A 14,094-nucleotide genomic window follows, 5' to 3' on the forward strand; every position below is an offset into this window, starting at 1 on the left:
AAGCCGCAGCCGGCGCGGGCGCGGGCCCTCTGCCCGCACGGGAAGCCCCGGGGCAAGGGCCGGGGCGGCCGACGGAGCTCTGGCCGCGCGGCCGACGAGTCCCGCTCCCAGCGGCCCGTCACCGTGGACAGCTCCAAGGCCAGGACCTCCCTGGACGCCTTGAAGATCAGCATCCGCCAGCTCAAGTGGAAGGAGGTGAGGCCTGGCCCGGCCGCGTGGGCACGGCGGGAGGGTGGACAGTTCGACCTCGGAGGACCCGGCGCGGCCCAGGCCGGGGCCGAGGGCTGAGCTCCTGCCGAGCGCCAGGCTCCAAGTGCTCATCCTTCAAAGCCTAGCCCCAAGTCACTTGCTCCAGAAGGCTTTCAGCCCGCACCAGGTCAAGTTAGCCACTCCTTCCCGTGGCTCCCCTACAGCTCTGGTTTCTAGCTTTCGGCACTACCCTGCGTTGCAGATCTTAGCCTACTTATGTGTCTGTCTCCTCCACCAGCTTGGAGTCCTCGGGTCCCCGGGACTCTCTCTTTCACTTCTTCATTTAAGTTCTCTTTGTTCAGCACTTACTGTGTGGCAGTTGAACAGTGTGTCCCTCGGAGACAGACGGACTTAGGGTCCCTCACCACACCCTGCCACTTAGCCGTGTGACTTTGAGCAAGTCGCTTCACCTCTTAAGCTTATTCCCTTCCCTATAAAGTGAAGCTAATCATAACTGCCTCATAGTTTGTTAGTGTTGGACGCCTCACTGCTTACTGTAGCATAGCTCAAGCGTGCAATGAATGGTGACGAATCTTACCACTGTCCCCACTCTCTTCCTCCATCACTGTCACCACCCCCACCATCAGCAGTGCAGGAACTGTATTTTATATTCTAGGGCTTGGCATGTGGCTGTAGCATGTGACAACAAGTGGTGGCTGAATGGGTGGATGCAGGAATGGGTTATTCCTCCCTGAGCCCAGTTTAGACCTCCTGGGGGCTGGAATGAAGCACCAAAGACACCGAGGGCTGTCTGTTGCAGTTGGCTGAGTGGATAAAGCCATTCGACTTTATTTTCAGCTTCTAAGGCTTTTAACAGGGTTTCAGGAGTTTTGGGATTGTGATGTAGGGTAGTCAAGTCTGGGGACTTAGACCCAGACGGTCTGCTGGTGGAACAGGAATCTGCAGCCGGTGACAGGAAGACTCAGGTACTTAGCTCTGTGCTTTGGCTATGGCAGACATTCAGGAATGGGTTCATGAAGTTGGAACACACGGAGAGATGGCCACAGAAAGGATCGATGAGGTCAGAGGGTTGGTGGCCCATCAGGAAGGAGACATGTGGTTTGGAGGGAAGACAAGAATTAGGCAGAGTGGACGTCCAGGTAGGTAGGGGTTAGCCATTGGGGAAGTCTGTCTCGTGGTGTCAGGGTCCCCAGGCTTGGGGCTCGGTGATTCAGAGGAGGACTTCCATGCCTAGGAAACCTGGAGGGAGGCTCCCAGTTCTGGACAGGGTCTCAGGTTTGGGCCAGAGATGTGCGGGCCAGAACAAGATAAAATCGGAAAACTTGTCAGTGCCATGGTCCTGATAGAAAATCCAGGGACTGAAACCAGGCCTCAGAATCAGGCAAGGCCGACTTGGCCAAGGAGAGCCTGTGCTTGGCTTAGCTCTGTGGGGGAGAGGGACATGACACTGGCTAGATCCTGAGATGGAGCCAGATGGACCCAGAAACCAGCGGGCATACATGCCAGGTTCATGTACTCTGTCCGTGAGTGTTTGCTATGGATGCTGACCCTGGAAATCGAAGATGCTTAAGATGTAACCCTTGCCCTCAAGGACCTTATAATTCAGTAGGGGGAAAAAAACACAAATAAATCACTGCAGTGATTATAGGATCTTTGCTACTGCTTCCTGGAATGCTCTTTTCCCAGTTATTTGCATGCCTTACTGCCACTTTGGATCTCTGAGCAAATGCTTCCTCCTCAGAGAAACCTTCCCCCATGATCCATCCCTCCACCAACCCTTGCTCTTCCTTCTTTTATCAAATAGCACCAAACACTACCTGACACTATGTTACGTATTCCTTCATTAGAATGTAAGCCCCATGAGGGCAGGGGCTTTGTTTTATTTACTGCCATATCCTCAGGTGCTTGGCACATAGAGGTGTTCAATAAATATTTGTTGGATGGCTGAATACACTGTGCGATGAGTGTTTCCCTGTCCCTGTGTTCAGGTGGGAGTGCTGTGGGAAGAGAGAGATGTGAGCCGAGTTCCGAGTGCTGAAAAGGAGTAGGAGTTATGGAGGGCCATCGGCTTTGAATCTCTGCCAGAGGGCAGAGTATGGGCACAGCAGAGGCACCTGTGGGGCTTTGCCTGTAGTTCAGTGTGGCTGGAGATGAGTGGGCGGCAGGATGGTGGTGAGGTGAGGCTGGAGAAAGGAGCGGGGGTCAGACCATGGGCCACGCTGCGGGATGTGGGCTTGCTTTTTGGAAGGCTGTGTGAGCCACTACAAGATTGTAAAGTTCTTCCGTATGTCAACTCTGCTAGTTTGACAAGTGAGTTAAACTCTTTAAGCCTCTTCATTTGCCTGTCTACCAGTGGGGGTGGGGTGGGCGAGTTCAGTGGTTTCCAGGCTCTCTGGGGACATACTGGTAATGTTAGTCTACGTGAGACCCTTGTGCTGGTAAACCCAGTGGAGGGGGCAGTTTCCTGGTACCTGTAACTGCCCCCAGCACCCCAACCTTGCCTTCTTCCTCTCACTCAGAAAGTATATTGGCATGTAAGTGGAGATACTCCTGGTGTATTTTAAAGCAAACTCAGTCACAACAGTAGGACTTTTCTATTTGATGTGTGATTATTAATGTCACTCTTCCTATGAGTCTGTGAGGCGCTGATGGCAGGAGTGGTGTCTGACTTGTGATACATCACAGGTATTCAATAAAGACTTGCCAAATGAATGAATGAAATGCTTGCCGCAGAGCTCACATTTCGTCTTGACACCCTAGAATGTGGAGTTTGAAAAGTACGGGAGTAGGTAAACTTTAAGTCCCTTCCTGCTTTAAACTATGATCATAGCATTGTTAGTACCTACTATAAAGTTGACTGCATGAAAAGTAACACATATGGAGCAGTCACTAACGAAGCATAGACACAACCTCTCCGGGGCCTCAGTTTCCCCATATGTTTCAGGGGTGATGTTGGACAAGATCATCTGTAATGCTCAGCACTGATGTTCGAGGACCAGGGCTGAGACACAAGGCACTGATTGGTGTCTTTTGTGTGTCATGCTGTGCTGTTGCTGCAGGATTTGGGAGTACCCCGCTGGCTGGCTTTGGCAGCGGTGGGCCGGGGGCCCAGGGAAGAAAGGGGATCATGAACACCAGCCAGGGTGGAAGCTCAGCGTTTCCTTTGAGAGCGCTTAGCGAGGGGGCTGCACGAGACCGTCATTTAGCAGGGCAGCACTGAGCCAGCGTGTGAGGTCCACGTTTGTTTGGCTACCGGACACACTCTCCCTTCCCCCTTCACTTTTTTTTTTTTATTACACATACATTTAACAACAAGGATATCAATGAATGTCAACAGCTCTGAGGAAGCCTTACATAACTCACCCTGTGCCAAGCACTCTTCCAAGGGCTTTATGTATCTACAGTGATTTGATTTCCCCAACAACCCAATAAAGTGCCTCAGTGTCTCCATCCTACAGAAGAGGAAACTGAAGTATATGGAAGTTAACTTACCCAAGGTCATAAGGCTAGGAAGGGGCAGAGCTAGCGTTTGAAACAGAGATTCTATTTGAAACCAGCCTTCCTTCTGGGCTCTTCTCACTGTCTCCTACTGGATCTCTGTCTGCAGACCCTGGGTTGGAGTGATGCATACGGACATGAATGGGATTCCCTCCTTGCCCTCCAGCAGCTCCCGGCGTGCGGGACAGACAGGCACACAATGGCAGCTCAGTCCGGGAGCTGAGTGGGTCCTGGCCATTCCATACAGAAGAGGAACAAGGCAGGGAGGATGGATCCGATTTTGTCTGCAGAGTGGGATGACGGCTGCTTAGGGAGCACGTGGGAGAGCGGGGAGCGCTGGAGAGGGAGCCAGATCACGGAGTGTGAGCTTCTGCCTGAATCCGATTATATATAGAATCTTGCCACCTATAGACTCAGCTTGTCTTGCCCACTCTCTCAGCCCCAGGTGAAGCACGCCAACTCTCTGATGATTCTGTTTTCAGTTCTATCCACTCTGGTCGGGTCGCATGCAACCGTGTCCACGATGTTGAATTTGCCTCTCAAAGGAAAATTCACAAACGTTGGCTCTGTAAACTTATAGGTAAGGTAAAAGTTTATTTTAGAACAGCAAAGTCAGGCTTCTGGAGTCACTATTGAAGATGCCCACATGAAAGAGAGGGATGGTTCCTGGCTCCCAGTATGTGCTCAATAAATATTTATGGAATCGTGTGATCCTCTTTCAATTGTGTGAGTCTCTCTCGCCAGCCCCTGTGTGTTCTTTTGTAGTTTTGACACCATCATTAAAGAAACCTTAGGGAAAGGACACCAAGGAGAATAGATGCCACTATTGTCACGAGCCGCCCTCCCTGGAGATGTAGGTTGTGGATATGTGCCCTGAGGTGCCATGGACACCAGCTGGCTGACGTGAACGAGGGCGCTCAGAGATTTGATGGAAGGACCTTTGTCAACAATCCCTTGCATAAGCCCCTGTCCCACGATCTGTTACAGCATGAGTTCTTTGTTTCAGAGACTCCAAATCATGTGTTGTTTTCTGAAGTTTATCCAGCCTTTCTTCAGGATATCTCTACTTCTTATGTTGTCCTGTTTATAATATGTAATATCAGTTACTGTTTATTAAATATCTGCTATGCGCTAGGCATTGTACTACATGCTTTATGTTCATGAAATATTAGACACTTACTATGGATTATTTTATTTAATGTTCATAGCAACCCTCTGAAGTAGATCCTATTATCATTCCCAAATTACAGATGAGGAAATTGAGGCTCAGAGAGAGGTTCGTACAGGGCTAGCCCAAGGCCACACAGGTCACAGAGCCATCCAGGGCCTGTGCTCATAGCCAGTGTACAGCCCTATACTGTCTTCTTTGCTAATCCTTTGCTAAAACACACCCCACCAGGAGTTATTCTATTAGTAGTAGCCCCACATAACGATTGAGGAAATTGAGGTGGCCACAGTAAGTAAGAGGGAGAGTCAGGGTTCCTACAGTCGTCTGTCTTGTTCCAAAACACACTAGTCGATGTGTTTTATAATTCTCCACTTCCTAACGCTCCCATTTGTCTGACTCATAACTCTCAAATGACAGTGGAGTTGCTCAGAACCAGGAAAGTGCTATTGCAAATAGGACTTAAAATAAAACACATTGAAATATATCCTACCTGTCAGGGAGAACATTTGGTGACTGCACCTTCCAAATCCTATCTTGCTGCTGCTCCCAGAGAAGAAGTGATTTGAGTGCCATTTGCCTAGCTGAGTTGCCTTGCTCCTTTATGGAGTGTGATCCTGCTGTCTGAATCGCTGGATCTCATTCCTTCTGGAAGGAGGTGCGGTATAAAGTGAAAAATCATATAGTTTAATCTTACCTCCCTTTCCTGTTTCAATAATAGTCATTGCACTTTATGTTCCATTTGTTGAAAACAGCATGATATTTAAGAACGGTTTATATCTTCCTCCATCAAATGCTCTACTTTCAACAGACATGTTATTGTAATGCCTAATCCCCCAGAATTTTCCCTTTGCCAGTTGAACTTGTCTTAGCATAAAAATCACAATTCACTACCACCGTTGTTGGAGCTACACAGTATGTGTTATAGCTTCATGAATCCACACTGACACCTTAAATAGTCCTTTAAATGACAACATATTCCGGGGGCTCACATTCAAGTTCTGTAGCGAGCACAAACTAAAATCTTGGGTTTTTTGGCCAGTAATTGTTAGAGCCGTTTCCCGTGTTAGGTAAACATAGTGTCTATTGTAAAAGGCCCCTGGTTTGGGGGCATTCTGGATTCTGGTTTTGCATCAGCAGGAGTTGAATGCAAAAATGCAATCATACATTTTCTTTTTCTTTTAAATCTATTCTTGGCCAAGGACATACTGTAATGGTAACTGCCCATCTTTAAGTGCCTTCTTTTCTAGAAGGGAAGTGTTGTGTCCTGAAATGAGCTAGCATGGACTTCAGATTCAGACAGTTGGGTTAAAATCTTTGCTCCTAATGACTTGTGTGACCAAACGTGTACGAAATATAGAATCGGAGCCTCAGTTTCTTGAACTGTAACAATGGGCCAGTGATACTTACCTTGCGGAATTTTTGTGAGATTAAATAAGGGAATGTGTGTAAATTGCCTTAACCCAGTGTTTGACACACTTGTCAATATTGGGTATATGTTAGCTATTTTTCTCCCTTTGAGCAATTACAGATGTTGGTTGTTTGAGCTACTTAAAATTTTTTTTTAAATGTATATTTGTTTTTGAGAGAGAGACAGAGCATGAGTAGGGTAGGGGCAGAGAGAGAGAGGGAGACACAGAATCTGAAGCAGGCTCCAAGCTCCGAGCTATCAGCGTAGAGCCTGATGTGGGGCTCGAACTCAGGAACAGTGAGATCATGACCTGAGCTGAAGTTGGATGCTTAACCGACAGAGCCACCCCGGCTCCCCCTGATTTACTTAAAACAACAACAACAACAACAACAAACAAAAACCACCCCAAAACCAAAACAAATCAAAACAAAACAACTTAGGAAAAAACTATTACAGAATTTAATCTGCATATATAGGTTTCAACTTAACCAAAACATATGTGACCACCTCATTTGAATCATGTCATAAATATTTTGAGTCCTGCTCTGTAACAGACTCTATTTGGGCTCTTGGGATACAGCAAATAGCAAAAACATATAAAGCTCTTGGGGGATAAGGGACAGTTACATTTTTTAAATGTTTTTTTTTTTTTAATTTATTCATTTTGAGAGAGACAGGGAGAGGAATCCCAAGCAGGCTCCATGTGGTCAATGCAGAGCCCAATGCGGGTCTCAATTTTATAAACCATGAGATCATCACCTGAACCGAATCAAGAGTTGGACACTTAACCTACCTGGCGCCCCAACAATTACATTTTAAATGAATGTCAAGGTGATGTAGTTTACGTTAAAATTTTTTTAAATAACACGGACTTAACGTTCTTTTTAAATCAGTTGTACTTTTAAGTTTTGTGAATTTAACTGAAAAATTTAAAGCTTCCACTCTGAACCTGGTGCCTACTTTGGTGTGTTAATTATTAAATACATCACCACAAGAAGTTTATTTTAGCTGTTTGAGGTCACGGGGAGAACTGAAATCACGTATATGAACATCCCCATCAGCTGTGTGGAAGGGATGTGGATTTCCTGGGCTGATGTCTTCACTCTTTACTGTCATCCCTACTCTTTACTATCCTATAGCCCTCCCCCTTGACTCTGGAAACACTACAGCCAGACAGGGGTTTGAATCCTGGGCTCTGTGACCCTGAACAACTGGCTTTACCTCTCTGAGCCCAAGATGCCTCATCTCTAAGAATGAGCATAAAATAATTGGTAGGGTTGTTCTGAGGATTAAATCAGAAAATCTTTAAAGTGCCAGTGTTTACAGTAGGAATGCCTGTTTGACATTCCGTCCGATAAATTTCCATGACATCTTAATTACATTTTATAACAGACACTTGGTGGTGTGAACAGGCCAATAATCTTGTCCTTTAATTAGTTCCGAGCTCCTCCCTTCCTTGTGGCTGTTCCACTGGAGCCAAGTTCTGTCCCTGCGATCCCTCCGCAAAGATTACTGTTCTGCTGGAGAGAACAATCCCCGTGTTTCTCTATTCCAGATGGACCGATGTCTCTCCTTTCCCATCACATCCAGCCGTGCCTTGCCGTAACAGCTACCTCGGCTGCCATTTGTGTGCATGTTTGTTTCCCTGGGTGTGTTTGAACCATTATCTAGTAATTTTTATAAATGCCTTTGTAAGCTGTAGCAGGCGGTTCTGACAACTCTTTCTCTGTCCCCATCTGCTTCCGTGTCATCATAAAACCTCCTCTTTAATGGAGCTGGAAGAACAGGGCAGTGTGTCTCCTGTGCCTGTCATCCCTATTCAGCAGAAGGTCACTTTTCTGAGAAGTCCTTCTGTCCATCTGCCTGGAACTCTTAGCAAGGACAATTTCCTGTTTTGTTCTTTGTGCTCATAGGGGGATTTTATTTCTCTTTATGTTGGAACCGTGGTTTATTGGAATCTGAAAAAGCAACAGTGGTAAATTTTCTGGACATCTTAGAATACTTAGAAATACATTCGTTCAATTTCCAAAAACAGTTTGTGCTTATAAAAATGGGTGCAGTTCCTGAGTGTATAAAGTGAAACCGCCCATCCCCCACTCCCCACCCCGTCCCTGTCCTTTCTAACTCTTCTCCTTAAGAGGCGACACCATGTTAGAGTTTGGCTTGCCCATCCTTCCAGATTTTTTTCTTATCCCTGCATGTATCAGGACAAGTAAATTGTGCCATAGTAACAAGCAGCCACAAAGTATCAGGGGCTTAATAACAACAAAAGTTTATTTCTTGCTCATGCTCGGGGATTCAGTGCGGGTTGGGAGGGAAGGAAGGAAGGTTGGTGGGGTTCTCCTCATGTGGGTTATTCAGAGCCCCATGCTTCTAGCTCAGCATCTGCTTCATTGAGTCCCCGAGGGGAAGGGAAGGTGCAGATTGTGCACTGCCTTTTAAGACTCCTACCCAGAAGTGACTGTGCTTACACTTCATTCGTAAAGCATTACATGGCCTGGCTCACTTCTCAGGGCTTGGGACGTGTGGCCCTACCATGAGGGTATAAAGATGATAATCAGACTATCGGGATAAACAGTGCTACGCAGTATTATAGTATTTGGCGATTGCTTTTTTAGCATGGATATCTTTCTCTGTTAGTAAGTATAGGTTCATTTCATGTTAATAATAACCTAATGGTCGACTGTGCGGATTGGGGGGGTCAAAGCGTAGATGCACGTTGTATTTGGATGGTTACCATCAAATTGCCACCAGCATGTTTGAGAGTGCCCCTCTTCCCCTCTCCTCTCCAATACTGCCTTCTAGTAATCTTCTAAATCTTTGCCGAACTGAAAGGTAAAACATACGTTCTTTTGATTTACATGTCTATGCTTGTCACTGAGGCTGGGTTTTTTGTATGTTTGCTAGTCATTTGTACAACGTCGTCTGTGAAATGCCTAAATGTGTTCTTAAGTGTTCATTTATCTTTGGGGTTGTTTATGTTTATATTTTGCTTATGTTTATGTTTTTCCTATTGGCTTATGAGTATCATGGAGAGTCACTTTTTGTCTCATACGTCTTTCCTCTGTTGATTATTTTTTAATTTTTTTTTCCATAATATTTTATTGTCAAATTGTTTTCCATACAACACCCAGTGCTTCCCCTCAAGTTCCTCTGTTGATTATTTAAACACCTAATAATCATTTGCTTTGCATAACCTACCTAATTATGATTAAATTTTTTTCCTTCCTATTCACTAAAAACAGACCTTAATTATTATTGACTTGTTAGCTTATGAGGGCAAAACACACACAATTTTATCTTCAGGTGCTATTAAACTTCTAGGGCATCTGGGTGGCTCAGTCAGTTAAGCGTCTGACTTTAGTTCAGGTCATGGTCTCACAGTTCGTGGGGTCAAGCCCCGCATTGGGCTCTGTCTCTCTCTATTTCTCAAAAATGAATAAATTAAAAAAAAACTTCCTGTGAATTAACAGACTGTGTGGAGAACTTTAGGGTTTTATATATCAATATAAATGTAGATGTTTTATGTGGAACTTTTACATACATTTATCTAAGTTGACTTGTACTGCATGCAGTGAGTGTGGTAGTAGACTTCGTTGTTCCTGTTTCACAGATATCAGTGTGGTATGGAGTTGGATTTGGGTTTGAACCCCCACCGCTTATTAGTTCTGGCCATGGGGCATCGACTTGTCTCACACATAGGGGGCTTGTCCCGTTTTGATGACGTGTGTTGATGGCATGTATGACCTGCATGCTACAGCCACTGCACAGGGAGTGTTGGTTGTGGTTCATCTGTCTCACCCTTCAGAGGTGTTAGGTGACATACAGCTTTGAACTAGACACCAGGTCTCCTGGCTCTCAGGCTGGGTCTTGTTCCCAGGTCCGCACTGCCCGTCTAAATAGAATATGGGGGCACCTGAGTGGCTCAGTCAGTTAAGCATCCAACTTCTGCTCAGGTCATGATCTCATAGTTTCTGAGTTCAAGCCCCATGTTGGGTTCTGTGCTGACAGCTCAGAGCCTGGAGCCTGCTTCAGATTCAGTGTCTCCCTCTCTCTCTCTCTAGCCCCTCTCCCACTTATGCGTGTGCTCTCTCTCTTCCACTCTCAAAAATAAATAAATAAACATTTAAATATAATCAATATATGGAGTATGGTATCCTAGCCCCCATAAGTAAAGAAGACCATTGGAAATTACTTAATTACTTAAGTCATACAAGGCAGGCCTGAGCTTTGAGCCTGGCTGTTAGCTTTATTTAAAAAGCATTTTAAAAAATATTAAAGTCTTGGAAAAATAGAAAAAATTTATAATCCGACCATGGAGATGCAATGGCTATTTTTGTTTTGAAGCATTTCATTCCAGTCTTTCTTCAACATACATTTAGCTGATGTGGGAATTTTTTTTTTTGGGTGGGGGGGATGCCTGGGTAGCTCAGTCAGTTGGGCATCCAATTCTTGATTCTGGCTCAGGTCATGATCCCAGGGTTGTGGGACTGAACTCCTCACTGGGCTCTGTGCTGAGTGTGGAGTCTGCTTAAGATTCTCTTTTCCTCTGCCCTTCTCCCCTGCTTGCGCTCTCTTTCTCTAAAACACACACACACACACACACACACACACACACACACACGTTGAAATGATTAATGTCAGTGTTATACAAAGCTGATATAATTTTAGTTAACATTAATGCCCACGTTATAATTTAGACATTTTCCTGAGCTATGCAAACTTTTCAGAAATGTCATCTTAATTGTCAAAAAAAAATCTCATTCAGGAAGTCTATTATTTATATATTTTCATATTATTCAATGTTTAGATTGATTCCTCTGTGAAAAAACTTCCCAGAGTGCTTCTCCCCTCCCCACATTTTATATTTTTTTCTTAACATAAACTTTGCAGAAATAAAACATTTGGGTTAAAGGGCATGTGTATTTTCAGCTTTCTGGAATGTATTGCTAAATAGCTTTCCAAGAATTGTAGCAGTTTCTACACAACAGTATATAAAAGTTCCTACAAGTATTTACTTTTGAAAGATGTAATGACAAATACTGGGGAAGAGAGTAAACCAGATCAATCTTTTCCCTGTCTTCACAACTTCTAGTTTTGTTGATGAGTCCTAGGTCAAAGCAGGGCATTTTGATATGGCTATTTTTGTGTAGTCACATCTAAATTGAAAGAGTCACATCAAAATGTAAAGCCACTCTAAAATTTTCTTTTTTAAAATATTTATTAAATTTTGGGAGAGTACAAGTGGGGGAGGGGCAGAGGGAGAGAGGGGTAGAGGATTTGAAGTGGGCTCTGTCCTGAGAGGCTGACAGGCAGTGAGCCTGATGCAGGGCTCAAACTCACGAACTGCGAGATAATGACCTGAGCCAAAGTTGGACACTCAACTGAATAAGCCATCCAGATGTCCTGCCACTTTAAAATTTTCAAATAATGTATTGAGCAGACTTTTCCTCTACCCTTGACCCTCTCCTCACACCTATCTCTTTACTCCATTCCTGGATCTTCTTCCCACAGGGCAAAATTTAATTAAGCATTCCATGTACAGTTGGGTAATGAAACTCCTGAAAATTCCAATAGGTTATTTCTTTATTTTTTAGGTTTTGTCAAAATATCTCTGGTGTAAAAAAAAAAAAAGACACATTAAGGGTTGTATTAAAATGTCATATACTGTCATTAGCTATTAGGAAAATGAAAATAAAAACCACGATGAAACCATTCTGGGTCCACTAGGCTGTCTAAAACGGCAAATCATAAGCGTTGATGAAGATGTGGAGAAATTAGAGCCCTCATATGCTCTTGGTGGGAATGTAAGATGGAGCAGCCATTTGAAAACTGGTTTGACAGGTCCTCAAAATGTTGAACATGGAATTACTACATCCCCCGTCGTTCACTCCTATGTACATACCCGAGAAAAATGAACACATATGTTCACTAAAATACATGTACGCTAATGTTCATAGTAGCATCATTCATAATAGACAAGAAGTGGAAGCAACCAATGTCCATTGGCTCATGGCTAAACAAAATGTGGTGTAGCCATGCAGTGGAATATTATTTGGCCATAAAAAGGAATGTACTGCCTACATGCTACAACATGGATGGTATTGAAAACATCTTATATAAAGGAAGCCAGTCACAGAGACCACTCACTATGTGATTCCGTTGATATGAACTATTCAGAATAGAGAAATCTACATGGAGAAAGCAGGTTAGTGGTTGCCTAGGGACTAGGGAGCCTTCTGGTGGGAAGTTATAGGATTTCTGTCTGGGGTGATGAAAATGTCTTAGTATCGGTTGTGGTGATGTCATGCCAACTCATGACCATACTAAAAACTGTTGAATTGTACACTTTAAGTGGGTGAATTGTGTGATATGTGAATTATATTTCAATAAAGATGTTGGAAAATGCCATATGCTTATCCGGTTCTCATCATTGACCAGTACTTGCCTCCTGGGTAGTAATTATTAATATGTTTCAGGAACTCAAATCAGCCCAGTGCCCCCCATTGCACACTGTACATTGCAGTATTGCCTGTTACTGGTACATTGACTTTTTGGACACCTGTGTCAAATGGAGTCTTTGTTCTGGTGGCACAGGGTAGTGGCAGCTCTAACGCCATTCCAAACTTTCATTGTAAGGATGAGTTTTGGTTTTTTGTGGGGTAAATTTGAATATTTGCCTCAAGAATAAAAGTTCAGCCTCCTTATAAAGGCTCCATACAAAGGCTTCCATGACCTGAGATGCAGTGTAGCTTTGGAACCACACAGGTATGGGTTTGAAATAACTCACTATGTAACAGTGGGAACATTCTGCCCTGGACCTGAGTTTCTTTATAGAAAGGGCACAATACCTTCATACCCCATGGAGTTATGTTGCCAGCATAAAAAGATATAATCATGTATTTAGCCTATGATACTGGGTATATTGTAAAGACATAGTTGAATATTTTTTATTAATGTTTGGGCCCTGAGTTTCTCTAGACTTACCTCACATATTCGATGCCCTGAACTTAATCCACTACTAACACTGCACTGCATATGGTTTTCTTGAGCCTTCATGCTGTGCTATTTCTATATTACCTTTGTTCATGTTTTCCCTCTTCCTTAGAATGTTTCCTTCCTTTCTTATGCATTACTTCAAGGATCAGCTCATGACTCCTCTTCCCATAAGTCTTCCCTGCCCCCCAATGCCCACACACCCCAGGCTAGGCTAAGTATCCTTGCTTAGTCACTTGTATTTTATACAGATCTCAATTCAATTAGTTTTTCCAAAGAAGAAACTTTTGATTTATTCATCATCTCCATTGTATCTTTGTTTTATATTTTGTGGCTTTCTGCTCTTTATGATTCCTTTTCCTATACTGTTTGAGGCTTATGTTGTTCTACCCCTGACATTAAGTTGTATGCTTAGCCTATCATCTTTTATAATAAAACATTCAAGACCACAGACTTGGGGCGCCTGTCTGGCTCAGTCAGTAGAGCATGTGACTCTTGATCTCTGGGTTGTGAGTTTGAGCCCCATATTTGGTATAGAGTTTACAAAAAAAAAAAAAAGGCTACGAACTTGCCTCTCATTGTGGCTTTAGGTGCACCCACAGTTTTGCTATATAGCATTTTTAGAAATCACCTTTTAGTTTTGTGTATTTTATATTTTCATGAAGATTTTTTTCTTTGGTCCATGAGTTATTTAAGTTTCTATATGAGTATTAAGAGTTTCTTTTTTTTTTAATAGTTTTTTGTCAAATTGGTTTACATACAACACCCAGTGCTCTTCCCCATAAGTGCCCTCCACCATCACCACCACCTTTTT

General features: G+C 43.8%; 1 protein-coding gene across 1 annotated transcript in view; it reads left to right on the plus strand.

Annotated features, from left to right (window-relative positions):
- The window catches only part of TTLL11 (tubulin tyrosine ligase like 11), a 246,110-nt gene that overhangs the window by 4,333 nt on the left and 227,683 nt on the right, over nucleotides 1-14,094 (plus strand). The window contains exon 4 of the mRNA XM_029919622.1: nucleotides 4-195. Within this exon, the coding sequence (XP_029775482.1) occupies nucleotides 4-195 (192 nt within the window). The remainder of the gene's footprint in view (nucleotides 1-3; nucleotides 196-14,094) is intronic.

This window comes from Suricata suricatta, chromosome 13 (assembly GCF_006229205.1).
Source record: "Suricata suricatta isolate VVHF042 chromosome 13, meerkat_22Aug2017_6uvM2_HiC, whole genome shotgun sequence".
Classification (NCBI taxonomy): Eukaryota; Metazoa; Chordata; class Mammalia; order Carnivora; family Herpestidae; genus Suricata; species Suricata suricatta.